Genomic DNA, 24,308 nt, shown 5'->3' with positions numbered 1-24,308 from the left:
TAGCATGACCCTAATGTTAGGCATTTTTCTATCAGAGGTTTTGCTGCTGTGCTAAAGCCTGATCCTTTTGATGGTAAAAACTTTTTGATATGGAAAGCTAAGATGGAATTGTGGCTAACTGCAATGTCTTGTTTTCATGCCGCTGAGGGCAAGCCTGCCAACTTACCTCCTGAGGATGAGGCTAAGTTTAAGGCTGAAGACAACCTCTTTCGAGGTGCAGTGATTAGCGCACTTGACACAAAATTCCAGAAAAGCTATATCATCCTTCCCACAGAGAAAGAGCTGTGGGATGCACTTGTCGGAAAGTTTGGAGTAACTGACGCTGGTAGCGAGCTGTACCTCATGGAGCAGTTGTATGACTACAAGATGGTTGAGAACCGATCTGTAGTGGAACAGGCTCATGAGTTTCAGGCACTAGCTAAGGAACTCGAACTTTTTCCTTGTCCTTTGCCTGACAAGTTTGTGGCTGGCGGTATAATCGCAAAGTTGCCACCTTCTTGGAAGGACTTTGCTACCTCTCTCAAACATAAGAGACAAGAGTTCAATGTGGAAGAGCTCATTGGTACTCTTGATGTTGAGGAAAGGGCTAGAACAAAGGACAGTGGAAAAGGTGTTGAGACCTCTACTGCTAATGTGGTGCAGAAGAGAAACTTCCGCAAGTTTAACAAGAAGAAAAACCAGAACAAACCAGAGAACGCGAATAAACCTGTTCAAACAGCACAATTTAAAAAGAAGAACAATAATAACAAGGGAAAGGGAGGATGCTTTGTCTGTGGCAGTGATCAACATTGGGCAAGAGAGTGTCCTAATCGTAAGTTCACTCAAGACAAGAAATCAGCTAATGTTGTAACCACTGAAACTGAAGATGGAACATCTGGGTATGGTAATTCTTTACCATTTGTTCTTTCAGTTTGTAATTCACCTGAGTGGTGGATGGACAGTGGTGCAAACATTCATGTGTGTGCTGATGCCTCTATGTTCACTTCCTATCAGGTCGGGAGGTCTGGTGCCTTGTTAATGGGAAATGGGTCGCGTGCTCATGTTCTTGGTGTTGGTACGGTCATTCTGAAGTTTACTTCGGGAAAGACGGTGCCATTGAAGAGCGTGCAGCATGTGCCCTCTATCAAGAAGAATCTCGTTAGCGCTTCTATGCTATGTCGAGATGGATACAAAGTTGTTCTTGAGTCTAATAAATGTGTTGTGTCGAAACATGGTACTTTTGTTGGTAAAGGATATGACTGCGGAGGCTTGTTCCGCTTATCACTGCATGATGTGTGTAATAAAATGGTGAATTCTATTAATTTTTCTGATGAGTCAGATTTATGGCATTCACGTTTTTGTCATTCAAGTTTTGGCTGTCTTATGCGGTTAGCAAATATAAATTTAATTCCTAAATTTAACTTGGTCAAAAAGTCTAAGTGCCATGTGTGTGTTGAATCAAAACAACCCCGCAAGCCTCATAAGGCTGCTGAGGCGAGGAGTTTGGCACCTCTAGAACTTGTTCATTCTGATCTGTGCGAGATGAATGGAATTTTGACCAAAGGTGGTAAAAGATACTTTCTCACTTTTATAGATGACTCCACTAGATTTTGTTATGTGTATCTCTTAAAAACAAAAGATGAAGCGTTCAATTATTTTAAGGCCTATAAAGCTGAAGTTGAGAACCAACTTGAGAGGAAAATAAAACGTTTAAGGTCCGACCGAGGTGGAGAATATTTCTCTAATGTGTTCGATGAGTTCTGCGTGGAACATGGTATTATTCATGAGAGGACACCGTCATTCTCACCACAATCCAATGGGATTGCTGAAAGGAAAAACCGCACTCTAACAGATTTGGTGAATGCCATGTTGAGTACAGCGGGATTATCCAAGGCATGGTGGGGTGAGGCGATTTTGACAGCATGTCATGTCCTGAATAGAGTTCCAACAAAGAACAAAGAGATCACTCCATTTGAGGAATGGGAAAAGAGAAGATTAAATCTCTCATATTTGCGCACTTGGGGTTGCTTGGCTAAAGTGAATGTGCCAATCAACAAAAAGCGTAAACTTAGGCCTAAAACTGTTGATTGTGTATTCCTTGGGTATTGTTTTCACAGCACTGGGTATAGGTTCTTAATTATAAAATCTGATGTGCCGGATATGTATGTTGATACTATCATGGAATCAAGAGACGCAACATTTTTTGAGAATGAGTTTCCCATGAAGAATACACCTAGTGATATAAGTCATGAGACTATAATTCCCCATGAGCACGAACTGTCGATTCCTATAGATCATGCTGAGGATTCTCACGTGCACATCCCTGAGGAGGATGACACTATAGTCACTCGAAAGAGCAAGAGACAGAGGGTTGCAAAATCCTTTGGTAATGACTTTATAGTGTACCTTGTGGAAGACACACCAACTACCATTAGTGAGGCATATTCCTCTCCTGATGCTGACTTATGGAAGGAAGCAGTAAGGAGTGAGATGGAATCTATTATGTCTAATGGAACTTGGGAGGTTGTTGACCGTCCTTATGGTTGTCAACCTATAGGTTGCAAATGGATCTTCAAGAAAAAGCTTAGGCCTGATGGTACAATCGAGAGGTACAAGGCAAGGCTTGTGGCCAAAGGATATACCCAAAAGGAGGGTGAAGATTTCTTTGATACCTACTCACCAGTGGCTCGATTGACTACAATTCGCACATTAATAGCCGTGGCAGCCTCTTATGGTCTTATCATTCATCAGATGGATGTTAAGACAGCTTTCCTAAATGGAGAGTTGGATGAGGAGATCTATATGGATTAGCCAGAAGGGTTTATTGCGGATGGTCAAGAGAACAAGGTGTGCAGGTTGATAAAATCATTGTATGGCCTAAAACAAGCACCTAAGCAATGGCATGAAAAGTTTGATAATACTCTTACAGCAGCTGGTTTTGTTGTAAATGAATCTGACACGTGTGTGTATTATCGGTATGGTGGGGGTGAGTCTGTTATGCTATGCTTTTATGTTGATGACATCTTGATCTTTGGATCAAATCTCAATGTGATTGAGGAAGTTAAAAATCTTCTATCGAGCAATTTCGAAATGAAAGATTTGGGAGAAGCTGATGTCATTCTAAACATCAAGCTTGTTAGAGAAGCTGATGGTGGGGTAACTTTGTTACAATCCCATTATGTGGAAAAGGTATTGAGTCGCTTTGGTTTTAGTGACTGTTATCCTGCTCCAACACCTTATGACCCTAGTGTGCTATTAAGAAAGAATCAAAGAATAGCAAGGGATCAATTGACATACTCCCAGATCATTGGCTCGCTCATGTACCTTGCAAGTGCAACAAGGCCAGACATCTCTCATGCTGTGAGTAAGCTAAGTCGGTTTGTGTCGAAACCAGGAGATGATCACTAGCGTGCTCTTGAGAGAGTGTTGCGGTATTTGAAAGGTACTATGACATACGGTATTCATTATACCGGAAACCCAAAAGTGCTGGAAGGCTATTGTGATGCCAACTGGATTTCTGATGCTGATGAGCTTTATGCCACAAGCGGATATGTGTTTCTGTTTTGAGGTGGCGCTGTTTCCTGGAAGTCTTGCAAGCAGACTATCTTAACGAAGTCTACAATGGAAGCAGAACTCGCAGCATTAGACACTGCTGGGGCTGAGGCCGAGTGGCTTCGTGATTTCCTATTGGACTTACCGGTAGTTGAAAAACCGATACCGGCTATTTCCATGAACTGTGACAACCAAACGGTGATTACAAAGGTTAACAGTTCTAGGAATAACATGAAGTCTACAAGGCATGTTAAGAGGAGATTGAAATCTGTCAGAAAGTTGAAAAACTCCGGAGTTATAACGGTGGATTATGTCCACACATCAAATAATCTGGCAGATCAATTCACTAAGGGTCTATCACGCAATGTGATAGAAAGTGCATCGAGGGAAATGGGTATGAGACCCATGTGAGATCTACTCTAGTGGTAACCTGCTCTATGTGATCGGAGATCCCATGAAGTAGAGTGGAGAAACAAGCTAGGAGTAGATTGTGAGGAAAGATCCCTTCTTTAACTCATTTCTGATGCACATCTTTCCTATCTGTAAGGCAGGATGGTTTTTACCTTAATGTATTCCAAGAGTCTTATAAAGGTGAAATGTTGTCCTACAGAACATCTTTTGAGGAATACACCTATATGAGTCAGACTGCTGGTCACAGTCTATGGGACTTGGGTAATCCCTAAATACTCATGAAAGGCACTGAAGTGTGACTTATATGCTTCTAAAAAGCGGGAATACCCTTTTGCAGCCTAGTATCAGCAAAGGATTTGAGTGAATCTTATTTCGCACAAAACTGTCAATTCAAGGCATAGTCCATTGTTCAGTTGTGAATGAGTGAAACTCTTATTCTAGATGGATGTTCAACTTAACAGTCTCCATCGAAACACTGGTATATCAAAGGATTGTGATTCTGATACTTCATCATTACAAACCCTAGAGTTTGGTGGGGATTGTTGGACCTTTTATGGGCTTGGCCCATTTATTGAATAAACTCTATGGTGTGTAATGGTGGAGAATACCAATAGTACCACATTGGAAGTCCAAGGGTCTTTTGCTTTGACTTATATGGTGGGATTTATTTCACTTAACTTGAGAAGTCAAGAAATGGACAAGGGCGTGCCACGCGCGCGCGCGCGCCGCCGCCGCCGGCCGGGCCGGGCGTGGCGTGGCGAGGCAGGCAGGCAGGCAGGCGAGCGGGCGTGGTGTGGTTGTGTTAATTTTTAGCACTCACTAACCGCGTACGTCAGCCGAGTTTTTAGCACTCACTAACCGCGTACGTCAGCCGAGTGACCCTGTCTCTTCGTCTGCCGAGTGACCCTGTCTCTTCGTCAGCCAGCCGAGTGACCCTTCTCCTTTAGCTGGCCGACTCATGACATGACTCGGCGAGTGCTGGCCGACTCATGGCATGACTCGGCGAGAGCTGGCCGACTCTTGGCGTGACTCGGCGACCTTTCTCCTTCAACTTCCCTCTGCGAGAGGTTAAATAGAGGAGCACCCCTGTCACTCGGTACACGCGAGAAACACTTTCAGTCTCACAGTCCAGCCGCCGAGTGAGGGTATTTCCATCTCGTAACTCTGCACGCACAGAGAAGCGAGAGGGCAGGTGCCTCCGAAGCCGGTGTCGTTCGAGACCTTGCACGGGGGATCGGCAATTAGGTTTTTGGGGAGCGTCTACGCGACTGCCCAAAAACATCTTCAACATGACAAAGGAAGCTGGCCAAGGATCTGGATCATCAGAGCGCATAGGAGGGTATGATCAGTTTATTTACTTACTGTTTTGTGTTCTGGAGATTATATATGTTTCATATATTCATCTATATTGTTTCATATTTACGAATGATTTTATCTTATCTGTTCTGTCTTATTATAATATGATAGATCTGTCTGTTTTAATTTTACAGTCATGTTATTTATGTTTCTATCTGTTTATTTTCATTTGTTCAGTCAGTATACATGTTTATTGTATTTATATGATTTATATAATTCATATGCTCTATGTTCTCTTGATTCATATTGGTATGGATCAATTTAAGATCACGATTTCTATGGTTAATTATTTATTATATGTCATCATCATAATGTTAATTAATGGAATTAAAATAATACGGAAAATGCCTATAATTCTAACAAATATATCTAATTAAAAATCGATTTCACATTTGTCTTTCATGTATTTTTACAAATAATTTTTTTATATAATTCTATTTTAAACAATTTTTATTGAAATGTTTTATTTTATTTGTTATAACCCTTAAGTATTTTTAATTTTATTTTAGTTTCTATTTGCTACATTTGCTTATTAACATAACGAACTTGGATAAGCCGCGAAAAGCCGAGTCCAATCTACTTTCAAATTTTTAAAAAAGTTGTTATTTCAAAGCAGCTGCAAAAAAAACTCTGTTTTTTTCAAAGCAGAATCAGGTAAAAAAAACTGAACCTAACCTACCCTTAGTGCTAGTGCGGCTTATTTAGCACGGTGAGTATGAGTCACTGTGCTGGGTAGCAGCCAAGCATAGCACGAGCACTATATAAATCGTGTAGTGCCATATCAAAACACTATGGATTGTGTCGTGTTTATTGTTGGTTTATTAGCACGGTCCACTTGACAATCTACATAACGAAGTGTCGTTCGGTTAACGCTGGAAGAGGTAGGGAAGGAGTGGACCAAGCATGACCTTATACCGTCCGCCATGTAACAGACGATCTGTATTAGTGGCTTCAGTTATTTAGCTCTCCAACAGCAAACTGTAAACGTCCGTGTCCTTTTTCCCTCTAACAAGAGACCGTAAAATGTTCTCTAAAATATAGATGGTGAAGTGTGTCATCTAAATGTAGAGTTTCTAGGATCGTTCTCTATGCATTGTGCGAGCTCCCTCGCGTTGAACTAGTTTCTGTCCTCGTTTGTGTGCAGACTCCAGTGTATTTGTTGCGTACAAATCGAAGATGCTTTAATATCTTTTTTTTCTACACGAAATTGCTGCACAAAAGAAATGCTGACACCGTTATCGTACTTCAATTGTTTTTAAATGTACGTCCCGAAATAGATTTGCTAATTAACCGAGGATGAGTACAATATCATTAAAAAATTGTATCTAGCATTTTTAATACATACAATATTTCATTTTTATTATATACAAAATGAAGGAAAATAAGGAAGTTAATGAATTATGTTGTCACTGTAGTTATAGAGGACCAAATTTAGAGGATACTGCTGAAGATAGAAAAGATATAGATGACGTAATCTTTTAAAATGTGTTGTAAAAACAGAGAATATTCTTTTATAAGACGGAATTTAGAGAACGTTTGAGTTTTAAGGTCGCTGCTCTATGGATTGGGTGGATATACGAATCAAACCATATCGTCGGTACATAAAAAGGGCATCATGCCTCTACCTAGCCGATAACATCATAACACCATATGCGTCGTGAGCTTATTTATCATCTATCACTCGCTGTCGCGACGTGGGCCGTGCACGTGTGGGTCCGGCCAATAACTACCGAACACAACTGCTTTGTCGAGTGACTGAACCACTCGCCAAAGCCTAGAAAACACTCGGCGAAATCTTTGCCGAGTGTGACACTCAATAAAAAAGTCTCGGTGAACTGTATATCGGCAACGACTTCTTTGTCGAGTACTTTTTGTCGGGCACTTGGTAAAGACTTTGCTAAATGTCACCTGATACTCGGCAAAGAAAAGTCGTCATCACGGCGTCAGGTGACGTTGACGGAGACTTTGTCGAATGTTAAATAACATGACTATTATTTTTTCATTCACCATTTTCTACTTTTCGAGTGGCTTGCAGTTTAAATCTGAATTATCCGAGAAAATTCAATTAAACGAACAAAATCTAATAGTTATAGCAACCAATTTTATAATTATGCCAAAATCAAACATGTAGGTTTACATATTGTAGAAACACACCACAAAAAGTTTGGTGTGAAAAAGAAAAAAATGAAAATATACTTTGCCGAGTGTAAAAAAGACACTCGACACAGTCTTACTTTGCCGAGTGTCAAATAGGGGACACTCGGCAAAGAAGCTATTTTGTCGAGTGTCAACGTCCGCCGCTCGGGAAAGGTAATGGCCGTCAACTATAGACGGCTGCTGACTGCCCTTTACCGAGCGTCGCGTTTCGTCGAGAGCTTGACACTGTCTGTCTATGTCGAGTGTCTCGCCCTTAGTAAACGAAGTCTTTATCGAGAGTCTTATCTCGTTGAGAGTGGTACTCAGGGTCGTGCCGACAAAATCCAAGGCCCTGTACAGATTTTAAAATAAGACCTCTTTACTAGTCGAGGATGTTAGATATCGGTGAACAAAACATCATAAAACTGCAGGCATGGGGGTTGTGGCTAAACTTATTGAGAGCACCTAGAGGGGGTGAATAGGTGATCCTATAAAATCAAACACTAAATAGCCACAAAACTTAGTTATAGAAGTGTTAGTGCGACTAAGTAGCTTTGAAGAAAGTTCTTGTGAACACAATAATCACAGAGAGAGCAACACAAGAGACACGCGGTTTTTATCTCGTGGTTCGGCCAAGTGACACTTGCCTACTTCCACGTTGTGGCGTCCCAATGGACGAGGGTTGCACTCAACCCCTTTCAAGTGATCCAATGATCAACTTGAATACCACAGCTTTCTTACTTATAGTCTTTCTCCCGTTTGCGAGGAATCTCCACAAGTTAGAGCCTCTCGCCCTTACAATAAATATCACAAAGAAGGCACAAGAGTAAGGCTAGGAGAGCAACACACACAACACACAAATCCACAGCACAGACACGCACATAAGCCAAGACTTGAGCTCGAAACATAGCACAGAGAGTTCACAACTCGAACGGAGCTCAAATCACTAACACAATCGATCAAATGCGCGGAGGCGGAGTGTGAGAGTCTTAGAATGGTTAGTGAATGCTTGGGTGACTCCTCCATGCGCCTAGGGGTCCCTTTTATAGCCCCAAGGCAGCTAGGAGCCGTTGAAGACAAACTTGGAAGGCCATCCATGCCTTCTGTCGAGTGGCGCACCGGACAGTCCGGTGCGCGATTTCCTTCCAAATCGGGCACAGATGACCGTTGCAGCTCCGTGCCCGTTGACGAACCGGACATTGTCCGGTGCCCCCCCCCCCACCGACCGTTGGAGCTGCCACGCGTCGCCCGCAGATTTCGCGGCCGACCGTTGGCGCTGGCTACCGTTGGCTCACCGGACAGTCCGGTGAATTATAGCCATGTCGCCTTTTCCGTTTCCCGAGAGTGACGAGTTCGCCGCGGATGACTCACCGGACAGTCCGGTGCACCACCGGACAGTCCGGTGAATTATAGTCGTACACCGTCGTCAACTCCCGAGAGCGGCCTTTTCACCGGAGACCAGCCTGGCGCACCGGACACTGTCTGGTGCACCACCGGACAGTCCGGTGTGCCAGTCCGAGCTGAAGTTTGGCTGCTCACAGCCAAGTCTTTTGCAATCTGATTCCTCTCTTTTCGGCACTGTTTCTAGCACTTATACAAACAATGTTAGTTCACAAAAACAATGTACCAAGTCTAGAAACGTACCTTTTACTTTGATTTGCACCTTTCACACATTTAGCACATTAGTACTTAAATAATGTGTTGGGCATCTAATCACCAAAATACTTACAGAAATTACCCAAGAGCACATTTCCCTTTCAATCTCCCCCTTTTAGGTGATTTATGCCAACACATCAAAAAGCAACAAAAGAAGTGCAATATCGATTCAAATTGAAGATCAAATTGTTTTTGCTTATGATTTGGCATATTTGGATCACTCTTTGCCATCACTTGGTTTGTTTTTGCAAATCAAATTCTTTGTCCTATCTCTAAGTCAAACATACTTGTTTGGGCACATAGAGAGTTATTTCAAGAGTAAAATTGATCAATTGCCAAAAACTCCCTCTTTTCCCATAATCAAAATTCTCCCCCACAAGAGACCAAATTTTGCAATAAGAGTATTTTGGACAAATCAAAAATTCTAACTCTATTGTTTTCAAAATTCACAAGTGGTAGCTGATCCATTTGCTTTGACCTTAATTTCTCACCCTTTGGCATTAAGCACCAAAACGGGATCATTGTCGGCCCTTTAACCCCATTGCCTCACCAAAAATGTCAATTAAGAGCAAAAAGGCAATGAGAGCATAAATATGAACTTGGAAGTGAGTACACTAATACCGGAGTGCAGTGGAAGTCTTTGCATCGTCCAAGTTCACCTTTCCCTTTCAATGCACTTTTGAGACTACATCAAGTATACTCAAACACAAAGGTTAGTCTCAAAGGGTCAAGTTGTAGCATATCTCCCCCTAAATATGTGCACCATTTGCATATGGACTTGTGAGGTCCGGGGAGGTCGTATACAACTTGAGCACCACAAATATACAACGAGTAATGTAAATGCTTCAAAGTAACATGATCAAAGGCATAGAGCACCTGTATGCTATAGATCAATCCAAGTTACGTGAATCTAAGACATTTAGCTCACTACGCAACCTGCAAAAAGTTTTCTCATCCAACAGCTTGGTAAATATATCGGCTAGCTGGTTGTCGGTGCTAATATGGTACACCTTGATATCTCCCTTTTGTTGGTGGTCTCTCAGGAAGTGATGCTGGATGTCTATGTGCTTAGTGCGGCTGTGTTCAACAGGATGATCCGCCATGCGGATTGCACTCTCATTGTCACATAGGAGTGGGACTTTGCTCAGATTGTAGCCAAAGTCCCGGAGGGTTTGCCTCATCTAAAGTAGTTGCGCACAACACTGTCCTGCGGCAACATACTCGGCCTCAGCGGTGGATAGGGCAATGGATGTTTGTTTCTTAGAGCTCCAGGACACCAGGGACCTTCCTAAAAATTGGCACGTCCCCGATGTGCTCTTTCTATCAACCTTGCACCCGGCATAATCGGAGTCTGAGTATCCAATCAAGTCAAAGGTAGACCCTTTGGATACCAGATCCCGAAGCAAGGTGTAGAAACTAAATATCTAAGAATTCGCTTAACGGCCACAAGGTGACATTCCTTGGGGTCGGATTGATATCTAGAACACATGCATACACTTGGCATAATGTCCGGTCTACTAGCACATAAATAAAGCAATGAACCTATCATGGACCTGTATGCCTTTTGATCAACAGACTTACCTCCTTTGTTGAGGTCAACATGCCCGTCGGTTCCCATCGGTGTCTTTGTGGGCTTGGCGTCCTTCATCCCAAACCGCTTGAGAAGATCTTGTGTGTACTTTGTTTGGGAGATGAAGGTGTCGTCCTTGAGTTGCTCTACTTGGAACCCAAGGAAGTAGGTCAACTCGCCCATCATCGATATCTCGAACTTTTGTGTCATCACCCTGCTAAACTCCTCACAAGACTTTTGATTAGTAGAACCAAATATTATGTCATCAACATAAATTTGGCACACAAAAAAGATCACCATCACAAGTCTTTGTAAAAAGAGTGGGATCGGCTTTCCCAACCTTGAAGGCATTAGCAATTAAGAAATCTCTAAGGAATTCATACCATGCTCTTGGGGCTTGCTTAAGTCCATAGAGCGCCTTAGAGAGCTTGAACACATGGTCGGGGTACCTGTCATCCTCAAAGCCAGGGGGTTGTTCCACGTATACCTCCTCCTTTATTGGCCCATTGAGGAAAGCGTTCTTCACATCCATTTGAAATAGCCTGAAAGAGTGGTGAGCGGCATAGGCTAATAAAATTCGAATAGACTCTAGCCTAGTCACAGGAGCAAAAGTCTCCTCGAAATCCAAACCTACGACTTGGGCATAACCTTTTGCCACAAGTCGAGCATTGTTTCTTGTCACCACCCCGTGCTCGTCTTGCTCTTGTTGCGGAACACCCACTTGGTTCCCACAACATTTTGCTTTAGACGTGGCACCAGGCTCCAAACTTCATTTCTCTTGAAGTTGTTGAGCTCTTCCTGCATGGCCAACACCCAATCCGGATCCTGCAAGGCCTCTTCTATCCTGAAAGGATCAATAGAAGAGACAAACGAGTAATGCTCACCAAAGTTAGCTAATCTTGAGCGAGTAGTTACTCCCTTGCTTATGTCACCCAGAATCTGGTCAACGGGGTGATGTCGTTGGATCGTTGCTCGGACTTGAGTTGGAGGGGCACGTGGTCCTTCTTCCTCCATCACTTGTTCTTCATGTGCTCCCCCTTGATCATGTCCCTCTTCTTGAGGTACCTGTTCACCGTCTTGAGTTGGAGGATGCACCATTGTGGAGGAAGATGGCTGATCTTGCTCCTGTTGTTCCTGTGGTCGCACATCACCAATCGCCATCGTGCGCATTGCGGCCGTTGGAACATCATCTTCATCTATGTCATCAAGATCAACTTGCTCTCTTGGAGAGCCATTAGTCTCATCAAATACAACGTTGCTAGAGACTTCAACCAAACCCGATGATTTGTTGAAGACTCTATACGCCTTTGTATTTGAGTCATACCCTAGTAAAAATCCTTCTACTGCCTTGGGAGCAAATTTAGAATGTCTAGCTTTCTTCACCAGAATGTAACATTTGCTCCCAAATACACGAAAGTAGGAGACGTTGGGTTTGTTACCGATAAGGAGTTCGTAGGAGGTCTTCTTAAGAAGGCGATGCAGATAGAGCTGGTTTATGGCGTGGCAAGCTATGTTCACAACTTCCGACCAAAACCGCTCGGGCGTCTTGAACTCTCCAAGCATCATTCTCGCCATGTCGATAAGCGTCCTGTTCTTCCTCTCTACCACACCGTTTTGCTGTGGTGTGTAGGGAGCGGAGAACTCGTGCTTGACGCCTTCCTCCTCAAGATACTCCTCAACTTGCAGATTGTTGAACTCGGAGGTCCATGTGAAGAAGCTCCAGTGGTCTTGATGTTGTCATCACATTCTTGCTATGATGAGTGCTTCCCACCTGTTTCTCTGCCTGACATGCTGCACAAGGCCTATCTTTCTCGAAACAAACATTGGTTAGTCCTAACACATGTTCTCCCTTTAGAAGTTTATGAAGGTTCTTCATCCCAACATGTGCTAGACGACGATGCCACAGCCAGCCCATACTAGTCTTAGCTATTAAGCATGCATCTAGATCGGTCTCCTCTTTCGAAAAATCAACTAAGTAGAGTTTGTCGTCTAATACACCCTTAAAAGCTAATGAACCATCACTCCTTCTAAAGACAGATACATCAACGTTTGTAAAAAGACAATTGTAACCCATGTGACACAATTGACTTACAGACAGAAGGTTGTAACCAAGCAACTCTACTAGAAATACATTCGATATGGAGTTCTCGTTGGTGAGGGCTATCTTGCCCAAGCCTTTGACCTTGCCTTGGTTCCCATCTCCAAAGATGATCGTATCATGGGAATCCTTGTTCTTGACGTAGGAGGTGAACATCTTCTTCTCCCCCGTCATGTGGTTTGTGCATCCGTTGTCGATAATCCAACTTGAGCCCCCAGATGCATAAACCTGCAAGGAATTTAAGCTTGGGTTTTAGGTACCCAACTCTTGTTGGGTCCTACAAGGTTAGTCAAAATAGTTTTTGGAACCCATATGCATGGTTTGTCTCCCTTGCATTTGGATCCCAACTTCCTAGCCACTACTTTTGCATTCTTACATGAAAGAACAAAAGAAGTGTTGCAAGCATGAAAAACAACAGTAGGTTTATTACACATTTTCCTAGGCACATGATGCACAACATGATTTTTCCTAGGCCTACTTCTACCATGCACAAAAGTAGAGCTAGAGGCAAATGAAAGGGAATTAGGCTTACACCTAGTTCCTAAATAATTTTGGTGGTTGAATTGCCCAACACAAATCTTTGGACTAACTAGTTTGCCCAAGTGTATAGATTATACAGGTGTAAAAGGCTCACACTCAGCCAATAAAAAGACCAAGTTTTGGATTCAATAAAGGAGCAAAGGGGCAACCGAGGGCACCCCTGGTCTGGCGCACCGGACTGTCCGGTGTGCCACAGGACAGTGAACAGTACCTGTCCGGTGCACCAGGGGACTCAGACTCCAACTCTTCACTCTCGGGAATTCTCGGAAGCCGGCGCGCTATAATTCACCGGACTGTCCGGTGTGCACCGGACATGTCCGGTGCGCCAACGAACCGCGGCCTCCGGAACTCGTCATCCTCGGGTTTTCACGACAGCCGCTCCGCTATAATTCACCGGACTGTCCGGTGTGCACCGGACTGTCCGGTGTGCCAGCGGAGCAACGGCTCTCTGCGGCGCCAACGGCTCCCTGCGCAGCATTAAATGCGCGCGCAGCGCGCGCAGACGTCAGGGCTGCCCATACCGATGCACCGGACATCAAACAGTGCATGTCCGGTGTGCACCGGACACCCAGGCGGGCCCACAAGTCAGAAGCTCCAACGGCTAGAATCCAACGGCAGTGGTGACGTGGCAGGGGCACCGGACTGTCCGGTGTGCACCGGACTGTCCGGTGCGCCATCGAACAGAAGCCTCCAGCCAACGGTCAAGTTTGGTGGTTGGGGCTATAAATACCCCAACCACCCCACATTCATTGCCATCCAAGTTTTCCAACTTCTAACCACTTACAAGAGCTAGGCATTCAATTCTAGACACATACAAAGAGATCAAATCCTCTCCAATTCCACTCAAGCCTTTAGTGACTAGCGAGAGAGATTTGCCGTGTTCTTTTGAGCTCTTGCGCTTGGATCGCATTCTTTCTTTCTCTTTTGCTCTTGTGATCAACACTCAATTGTAACCGAGGCAAGAGGCACCAATTGTGTGGTGGCCCTTGCGGGAAAGTTTTGTTCCCAGTTGATTGAGAAGAAGGAAAGCTCACTCGGTCCGAGGGACCGTTTGAGAGAGGGAAGGGTTGAAAGAGACCCGGCCTTTGTGGCCTCCTCAACGGGGAGTAGGTTTGCAAGAACCGAACCTCGGTAAAACAAATCCACGTGTCACTCTCTTTACTTGCTTGCGATTTGTTTTGCGCCCTCTCTTGCGGACTCATTTATTATTACTAACGCTAACACCGACTTGTAGTTGGGATTATTTTTGTAAATTTCAGTTTCGCCCTATTCACCCCCCCTCTAGGCGACTATCAGCAAACATGGCATGTGGATCAATGTAAGTAGTATGAACATAACTCTTATTATAAATGGAATGACTAGCAATTTTCCTATCATAAATAAAAGCATGATTCCTTTGAGGACTACTAGCCATAGGGGCATTCCCTTTCTCCTTGTTGACAACGGGAGCCTTTTGGCTTGTTAAGTTCTTGGTTTCCTTTCAAAACCCAAGTCCATCCTTAATTGAGGGGTGTCTACCAATAGTGTAGGCATCTCTAGCAAACTTTAATTTATCAAAATCACTTTTGCAAGTCTTAAGTTGAGCATTAAGACTTGCCACCTCATCATTCAATTTAGTAATAGCAATAAGATGTTCATCACATGCATCAACATCAAAGTCTTTACATCTATTACAAATAACAACATGCTATACACATGAACTAGATTTATTAACTTCCTCTAGCTTAGCATTTAATTCATCATTTAAACTCCTTAAACTAGAAACAGATTCATGGCAAGCAGACAACTCAGAGGATAGCATTTCATTTCTTTTAATTTCTAGAGCAAGAGATTTTTGAACACTAATAAATTTGTCATGTTCTTCATATAAAATATCCTCTTGCTTTTCTAAAAGTCTATCCTTTTCATTTAGAGCATCAATCAATTCATTAATTTTCTCTACTTTGGCTCTATCTAAACCTTTAAATAAACTAGAGTAATCTACTTCATCATCGGAGGATTCTTCATCACTAGATGAAGTGTACTTGGGTGTGTCCTGAACACGTACCTTTTTCTCCTTGGCCATAAGACATGTATGACGTTCGTTGGGAAGAGTGAGGATTTGTTGAAGGCCGAGGTAGCAAGTCCTTCGTCGTCGAAGTCGGAAGAGGAGCAGTTCGAGTCCCATTCCTTTCCAAGGTGCACCTCACCCTTTGCCTTCCTGTAGTTCTTCTTTTTCTCCTTCTTCCCGCTCTTCTCTTGTCCCTGGTCACTATCATTATCGGGACAATTTGCAATAAAGTGACCAGTCTTACCGCATTTGAAGCATGAGTGTTTTCCCTTTGTTTTATTTCTGTTGGGGTACTCCTTGCGTCCTTTGAGTGCGGTCTTGAAGCGCTTGATGATAAGCGCCATCTCATCTTCATTGAGTCCGGCAGCCTCCACTTGAGCTACCTTGCTTGGTAGCGCCTCCTTGCTGCTTGTTGCTTTGAGAGCAACGGGCTGCGGCTCGTAGATGGGTACTGGACCGTTCAAGGCGTCATCCACATATCGTGCCTCCTTTACCATCATGCGCCCGCTCACAAATTTTCCGAGTATCTCCTCGGGCGTCATCTTGGTGTACCTGGGGTTATCACGAATAAGATTGACAAGATGGGGTCAATTACGGTAAATGACCTGAGCATGAATCGGACGACATCATGGTCCGTCCATCTTGTGCTTCCATAGCTTCGAATCTTGTTGACCAGGGTCTTGAGCATATTGTAGGTTTGTGTTGGCTCTTCTCCCCTAATCATGGCGAATCTCCCCAGCTCACCTTCCACCAACTCCATTTTGGTAATCATAGTGGCGTCGTTTCCCTCATGAGATATCTTGAGGGTGTCCCAGATTTGCTTGGCGTTGTCTAAGCCACTTACTTTGTTATACTCATCCCTGCAAAGTGAAGCTAGCAAGACAGTAGTAGCTTGGGCATTTTTTATGAATTTGTTCATTTATCATCACAGGGTTATCCGTACTATCGAAATGCATTCCATTTCCCACAATTTCCCAAATGTTAGGATGGAGAGAAAATAGATGACTATGCATTTTATGACTCCAAAATGAGTAATCCTCTCCATCAAAGTGTGGGGGTTTTCCAAGAGGAATAGAGAGTAAATGGGCATTTGAATTGTACGGAATACGGGAATAATCAAAGGAATAGTTTTGATTAACCATCTTTTTCTTTGACGAAGAATCATCATCGTCGTCGTCTCTTGGTGAAGAAGAAGATGCATCGCTGTCGTAGTAGATGATCTTCTTGATGCGCCTCTTCTTCTCCCCGTCCTTCTTCTTGTGACTCAAGCCTGAGTCAGTGGGCTTGTCATCTCTTGACTCGTTGAAGATGGACTCCTTCTCCTTGTCGTTGACCACCATCCTCTTTCCCTTAGGATCCATCTCTTCGGGCGATAAGTCCATTAGATGAAGAGTACGACTCTGATACCAATTGAGAGCACCTAGAGGGGGTGAATAGGTGATCCTGTAAAATCAAACACTAAATAGCCACAAAACTTAGTTATAGAAGTGTTAGTGTGACTAAGTAGCTTTGAAGAAAGTTCTTGTGAACACAATAATCACAGAGAGAGCAACACAAGAGACACGTGGTTTTTATTCCGTGGTTCAGCCAAGTGACACTTGCCTACTTCCACGTTGTGGCGTCCCAATGGACGAGGGTTGCACTCAACCCCTTTCAAGTGATCCAATGATCAACTTGAATACCACGACTTTCTTACTTATAGTCTTTCTCCCATTTGCAAGGAATCTCCACAAGTTGGAGCCTCTCGCCCTTACAATAAAGATCACAAAGAAGGCACAAGAGTAAGGCTAGGAGAGCAACACACACACAACACACAAATCTGCAGCACACACACGCACACAAGCCAAGACTTGAGCTCGAAACGTAGCACAGAGAGTTCACAACTCGAATGGAGCTCAAATCACTAACACAATCTATCAAATGCGCGGAGGCGGAGTGTGAGTCTTAGAATGCTTAGTGAATGCTTGGGTGACTCCTCCATGCGCCTAGGGGTCCCTTTTATAGCCCCAAGGCACCTAGGAGCCGTTGAAGACAAACTTGGAAGGTCATCCTTGCCTTCTGTCGAGTGGCGCACCGGACAGTCCGGTGCGCCACTGGACAACTACTGTAGCCTGTCCGGTGCGTGATTTCCTTCCAAATCGGGCACAGATGACCGTTGCAGCTCCGGGCCCGTTGGCGCACCGGACACTGTCCGGTGCACACTGGACAGTCCGGTGCCCCCCGCCAACCGTTGGAGCTGACACGCCTTTTCACCGGAGACCAGCCTAGCGCACCGGACACTGTCCGGTGCACCACCGGACAGTCCTGTGTGCCAGTCCGAGCTGAAGTTTGGCTGCTCACAACCAAGTCTTTTGCAATCTGATTCCTCTCTTTTCGGCACTGTTTCTAGCACTTAGACAAACAATGTTAGTTCACAAAAACAATGTACTAAGTCTATAAACGTACCTTTTACTTTGATTTGCATATTTCACACATTTAGCATATTAGTACTGAAATAATGTGTTGGGCATCTAATCACCAAAATACTTATAGAAATTGCCCAAGGGCACATTTCCCTTTCACTTATGCCTCACGTCATGGAATAGAAGCATACATATAGACAGATTAATAAAGAATTAGAGATGTTTGAATGCATTAAAGCTAATAGTTAATTGACTGAAAATTGTTAGTGAAATTAGCTAGCTAACAAATAGCTAGCTAACTATTAGTTAATTTACTAAAAGAGGTTAATATCTCAACTATTAACTATACTGTTTTGATGTCTTTAGCTAATTTTAACAGCTAATTATTAGCTCTAGTGTATTCATACACCCTTTAATTAGCAAAGTGATCCGACATAATGTTAACATTTTTTCAAAATTTAAACGTGGAGACAACATGGAACCAAAACAACTTGTGCTTTCATATAGTACGAAAATAAACTATTATATTGTACTGCAAATTTACACGTTTGGAGGCCCTAAATATTTAGGGCCCTGTTCCAGTGCAAAGCTCATACACCCTCTGGCACGGGGCTGGTGGTACTCGATAAAGAATGTTTTACCGAGTGTCCGATAAAATATACTCGGTAAAGCGCAAATTCCCAACACTCGGCAAAAATAGCCGAGGGTGGTTACGCCTTGCGTGGCACTCGACTATTGATCGCTGCCACTGTCAGCGACGCGAGGTGCGGCCGGTCATGCCTACGTCGCCCCGGCTTGCGTCATCAGCTCCACGCAACCCATGCCGGCCGGCAGCGCGCCGTGCATGTCGTTACGTAGTACCACATGTGTGCACCGAATCATTTTATTAGTCGTTACTCAGGAGGACGTGGCTCGCTGCCTAGACTGGCTCTGTTTCAATCTGCTATGGCTATGCCTTAACACTTGATAGCAAGCTCTACCTTTATATTTTTTACTGCTGAGTAATAGTAAGAATGTGTGTGTGTGTGTGGTTCATATAAATAAATATGTAAATTCCTCTGTGGACTGTAGATCTCCATATGTAGGCCATAGGCAATCTAGCTAGCTGTCCCGGCCGCGGCCCGCCACAATAAATATATTGTCCGTTGGGGCCACCATTAGTTGAGCTCTCGTACGTCCACTCTTTTTTTTTCTCATAATAACAATCTTCTGGTCCATATGTTCCTGTATGTACACACGTGCATGTAAAGTGATGTATGCTTGCTCTCAACTGAACTACTGAAGTCAGGTCTTGTATATGCCCACTGCACCTGCCTGCGCCTATGCGTGCATGTGGGTTCTTGCCACTGTTACTGGCTTCTTATATCTAGACCAGTAGCCGCCACTTCTGCCTCTTTTTATACCAGTCCCGGTGCTGCGGAACACACAGAGCGAGGTATCTAGAGACAGAGAGGGCTGTGTGGAGAGAGAGAGAGAGAGAGATCGATGGAGATGAGAGCGAAGAAGAGCAGCAGAAGCAGCACGAGCAACACCAGCGGCAGCACGACGACCACGGCGGTGGAGAGGAAGGAGATCGAGAGGAGGAGGAGGCAGCAGATGAAGAGCCTCTGCGCCAAGCTCGCCTCCCTCATCCCGAAAGAACACTACTCCTCCAAGGTCATGTGTATTCGAATTACAATTACGGCTGTTTGGTACCAAAGGTCTAGCTAGTTAATTGCTAGCTATTAGCCATATATATGCTCGCCCATCCAGAGATAGTAAATTCTGTATGTACAACGAAGCACAGGATGCTATGACCCAGCTGGGTAGCCTAGACGAGGCAGCCACGTACATAAAGAGACTCAAGGAGAGGGTGGAGGAGCTGCGGCACAAGAGCGCCTCTGCACGGCTCTTGGCCGCTGGCAGTGGCACGAGACGAGGCGGAGGAGGAGGAGGCGCCTCCACATCGTCGGCAGCGACGACCACGGCGAGCGGTGGCGCAGGATCATCTGAAGAAGCCGGCCGGCGGGAGGACGACATGCCGCCGGCGGTGGTAGAGGTTCGGCAGCACAATGACGGGTCAAGCCTGGACGTGGTGCTCATCAGCAGCGCGGCGCGACCCTTCAAGCTGCACGAGGTGGTCACCGTGCTGGAGGAAGAAGGCGCCGAGACCGTCAACGCCAACCTCTCCGTCGCCGGCACCAAAATCTTCTACACCATCCACTGCAAGGTACGTACGTACGTACGTAGGTAGGACCGTAGGAGTACTACATCACAATTCTCTCTGCTCTTTTTCTTTCAAAGCTTCAGCCTTCTGCTCTTTATGTTTATTCCGTTTTACAATAAATATCGGTAGAACATAAATGAGTTCAAATAAAAGGGTTGTTAATTATAATTTTTGTAGCCTTTTTGGATCTACACTTTTTATTTTAGACATTTCTTTATCCAATATCGTTTGAAAATTTTAAATTTTAAATATGAGAAAATTTAAAAAACGTAATTTATTTATCCAATATCATTTTTTGTTATTTTTCTATCCGATGTTATTCAAAAAATTGAACTTTAAATATGAGGAATTTAAACATAATTTCGTTAGATAGATAATTTCAAATAAAAAAATTATCGACTATATAATTGCATACAAAGATTTGTAACTTTTGTTTTGGTTATTTCTCCATCCAAGATTGTTTCCTGCCACTACATATTTACTTGTTTAGTCACTAGTGATTATAGGCATATGGGTTCTTTTGATAACTATGTGAAATCTTGTGAATTACATATTTCAAAATCAAAATAATTTTAAATAAAAAAACATTAACTGTAAAGTTACACAACTTTTTAATATATGTAGCTTTTATCTTAATCGTTTCTTCATCTAAAATACTTTTCTACCACTATGTACCCACGGGGTGACTATACAATATATGGAATCCTAGTGTTAACTCTGCATAATATTATGAATCGAATATTTTAGTACTAAAATAAATTTAAATAAAAATTTGTCAACTATAAAATGGTAGATCTCGTCGAATATTATAGCTTTGATATAAAGTTTTTCTTCATCAAATACTAAATGAGAAAATTATAAAAAAATGTGCATTGTACCATTGTTAGATTGTGTGTCTAGATATATCCGACGGTAATATTATCATTGTCGGTTCAAGCCAAAATAATGACCCAATATCACGGTCAATTCGTGGCTCGAATTGACGGTGATAATAGCCGACAATGTTGACCCGATAATCAATGTCAAATAGTCATATCCCTCCTATTCAAGCCATAGACCCGCTATCATTGTTGGCTTAAAAACCCTGGGTTTTTTAAGGTGGTGCCCTTGGTTTTGCTAGTGTCCTCATTTTTACCCTTAGTCGTTCCAGTGCTATAGAACAGAAGGGCAAAACTAAGAAAAAAACACGACTAAGGGTAAAAATGAATACACCAGCAAAACCAAGGGCACCAGCTTAAAAAACGCAAAACTCGGTTTTTTAAGGTAGTGCCCTTGGTTTTGCTAGTGTCCTCAAAAGGTGCTCTTGGTTTTGCTGGTGTCTTTATTTTTACTTTTAGTCGTGTTTTTTCCTCAGTTTTGCCTGCTAGTTTTTAATCAATCGACAATAATGAGTGTAAAAGTCTAGTGGTGAACCCTACTTTTTGTGTGTATGTTTCTTCTATTATTCACGGTAAACCAACGCTTCATCCAAATACTCAATTATAAAGTTTTTCCCTCCCTTGTGTAACTGCAGGCCTTTTGCCCAAGAATCGGTATAGATGTTTCAAGAGTTTCTGAAAGATTAAGAGCATTGGGATGATACTAGACTGATATACATATTGCTAATTATATATGACCAAGGCGCATATCCTTTTTTATGCTGTCTCATTCTTTACTGTGCGAAAAGTCTCCGAGGTCCATTCGTTACCAAAAGTTATAATACATGATAGAAATTTTTTTTTTTGCAAACACAACTGTAGATTGTTACGTTGTAAGCAAGGTTGCTACAGTTTGTAGTATATGAATATTTCGATCGATAAAATAGGAATAAAACAAAATCAACTTAACCTTTCAAATGGAAAGGAGAGCATGCAGATTGCCCCCGTGTGATGATCATATGAGCGCCGGACCGCCGGTACCACCACATGAAAACATATCCGGTGTATATGACTCTTTGGTGCATATATAGTGTACATAAACTAGCAAAGTTGACAAAAAATTCTGAAAAAAATTATATATATTGTTTCCATCTTACTCCAATTATATATAAAATTTCAAGTTTAAATTTATTATATTTTAGGTGTAATGAAAAAAATAGAATTTGTGACAAGTTTAAATTAGAAAATTGGCTAAATGTTCTCTTTTTTATTACTACTAAAATTTAATGAATTTGAACTTAAAATTTTGTATATAATAGGAGTAGTAGGATGGAAAAAATATGTATGAATTTTTTTCAGAATTTTTTTGTAAAATTTGTTAGTTCATGTGTACCATATGTGTGCCAAAGACTCTTGTGCATAGGCTAGCTAGCTAGGTTCCCATTTATAATAAAATGTTTCTAAGCTTACATATATCTACTTTGCTATATTGTAGTCCCTCCGTCTAAGCTTACGTATCTACTTTCTAAGCTTAAATATAAACCCTAAACCCACGCTCGGCCGCTCACACAAACGGCAAAGGAACCAACTGGCCTACCGCCCAGTCCCTAAGAGCAAATACAATATTTATATAAATTTTAGCTCTCTAAATCACAGATTTAAAAAGTTGCTAAATAGCTTTTAGAGTAAAAAATGTGAGTTCTCCAATAGTTCTCTAAATATAGGTTGTAATTTTGTTTTGTATTTATCCACATAAAAAATAAGTCACAAAAACTATATAATGCAGTCAACATTTTTATTTAGCGAGTTGTTAAATGGTTGCCAAATGTAGAGAGAAAATAAGGTTAGATGACAAGTTGTTAAATTTAGAAAGTTTATTTAGAAACTGTTGGAGAATAATTTTTATGTTAACTAACTAAATTATTGATTTAGAAAGTCTTTTAAAGAACTACTGGAGTTGCTCTAAAAGGGGACCGATTACAGGTGCTTGCATTGTAGACGTAAAACGTGCCAAAAGTATATATCGCTATTGGGCCTGCCCATGCACTTCCTTTTTCCGTAAACAAGCAAAGGTTCATGGGCTGAGGAGATATTTCTGACTACGAAGGGAATCATCCATCCACGGTCCGAACCCATCGAATTGCCAACATTTTTCTTATATCAAGAAGCTTCAATGATACAGATAGATTATTATAGCAAAATGTGGTATTTTGCTATAGTTTTCATTTATATTTGAGCAAGATATAAAAAAACAAATATATTTGTGTTCTGTTGGCCATGTAGGTATGAATATAGGTTTGAAGCCAACAATCATGGTTTAAATCTCCATTAATGTATAATTTTAGTTTTTACCATTTAAATTTAGAGTAGTACGATGGAAAACCATGAAAATTGGTGTTTTATATAGTAAATATTAAGTATATTGTACTTTTTATATTTTTCAGAAGATGCACACACACATTTATGTTTACCACTCCGACAAAGGCACATGCTCGTAGCTATCATTCAAAAATATATGGGAGTAGACTTTTATAAATCAAAATCGACCAAAAAGGGTTCTTGTGTTCTAACCTTTTTTAAGTCTAATTGTGATTTTGTCCTTGTTTTAGGTCTAATTGTGATTCGTCCTCGTTTATTAAACTTTATAATTTTACACATTTATTTCCGGATCGAAAATAGAGTTTGTCTCTATTTCTTTTAGAGGAGTTAACATGGTAAGCTCAACTAAAACATGCTAGTTTTCCCATGTGAATTTTCCTCTACTTTTTTAGTACTATGTGACTTTAACCTTTATTTTGACATCGAATATTCGGATAATATTCTAAATAAACTACATAAAAAATCCAAATATTTCAAATACAATTAAAGTTTTACAAAACTAATTTTCTTTTTGTTAGGGGGCCATGGCCCTACTAGACCCTTGTCTACGCCACTGAGTGTTAGTATCATATCATTTTATATAAATCTAGTCGAACTCTATACTGCTTTGCTTTACTTAGCTCTATTCTAGAATTGGATTCTTTCTTAGACTTTTGCATCAATACGCCATAGATAGATATGCCACCTATATAAATTACTGTAACAATTCCCCTGCGGCGGGTCTCGTGCACCCATTTGGCCATTTCATATATATCTTTCCTTTTCACCTTGTCGTCACTTAACATGGTATTTGACTTTACACGACACGTTGTACTACTGCATGTTTGTTTATATTTATAGGGTGACCAGGTGTCCCCTTTGCATAATAATTAATTAAACTACGAAGTTGGGAAAGGATGGCTCAGAATTCCGATCCAAAGGTATCAGCTGCTAGCGAAAAGCATATAGATATAATAATACGTACTTCCCATATAAATATTTGTGTCACGTGCACGGTGTCAAACGGGTTGCTTCTATTATATTGTATCCAATCAGTCTATCGCTTGTTCACTTGTTGTGTATATGTGTGCAATAATATACTCCTATATAGGACGAGTCTGCAGTCGGAAAGGTCTA

The 24,308-nt window shown here is 42.1% G+C and overlaps 1 protein-coding gene across 1 annotated transcript; it reads left to right on the top strand.

Moving 5' to 3' along the window:
- Positions 1-18,978: 18,978 nt before the first annotated feature.
- Positions 18,979-23,330, top strand: LOC103649908 (transcription factor bHLH162). Its single transcript, XM_008675593.3, has 3 exons — positions 18,979-19,406; positions 19,537-19,959; positions 21,470-23,330. The coding sequence occupies exons 1-3, from the start codon at positions 19,236-19,238 to the stop codon at positions 21,533-21,535; spliced, it is 660 nt and encodes a 219-aa protein (XP_008673815.1). The 5' UTR covers positions 18,979-19,235; the 3' UTR covers positions 21,536-23,330.
- The last annotated feature ends 978 nt before the right edge of the window (positions 23,331-24,308 follow it).

Source organism: Zea mays, chromosome 3, assembly GCF_902167145.1.
Source record: "Zea mays cultivar B73 chromosome 3, Zm-B73-REFERENCE-NAM-5.0, whole genome shotgun sequence".
Lineage (NCBI taxonomy): Eukaryota > Viridiplantae > Streptophyta > Magnoliopsida > Poales > Poaceae > Zea > Zea mays.
This window is presented reverse-complemented; position numbering and strand designations above follow the sequence as displayed.

Coding starts and splice junctions, on each gene's coding strand:
- LOC103649908 (XM_008675593.3), top strand. CDS start 19,236: ATGGAGATGAGAGCGAAGAAGAGCAGCAGAAGCAGCACGAGCAACACC. Junction 19,407..19,536: donor AAGAACACTACTCCTCCAAG/GTCATGTGTATT, acceptor AACGAAGCACAG/GATGCTATGACCCAGCTGGG. Junction 19,960..21,469: donor TCTACACCATCCACTGCAAG/GTACGTACGTAC, acceptor GTGTAACTGCAG/GCCTTTTGCCCAAGAATCGG.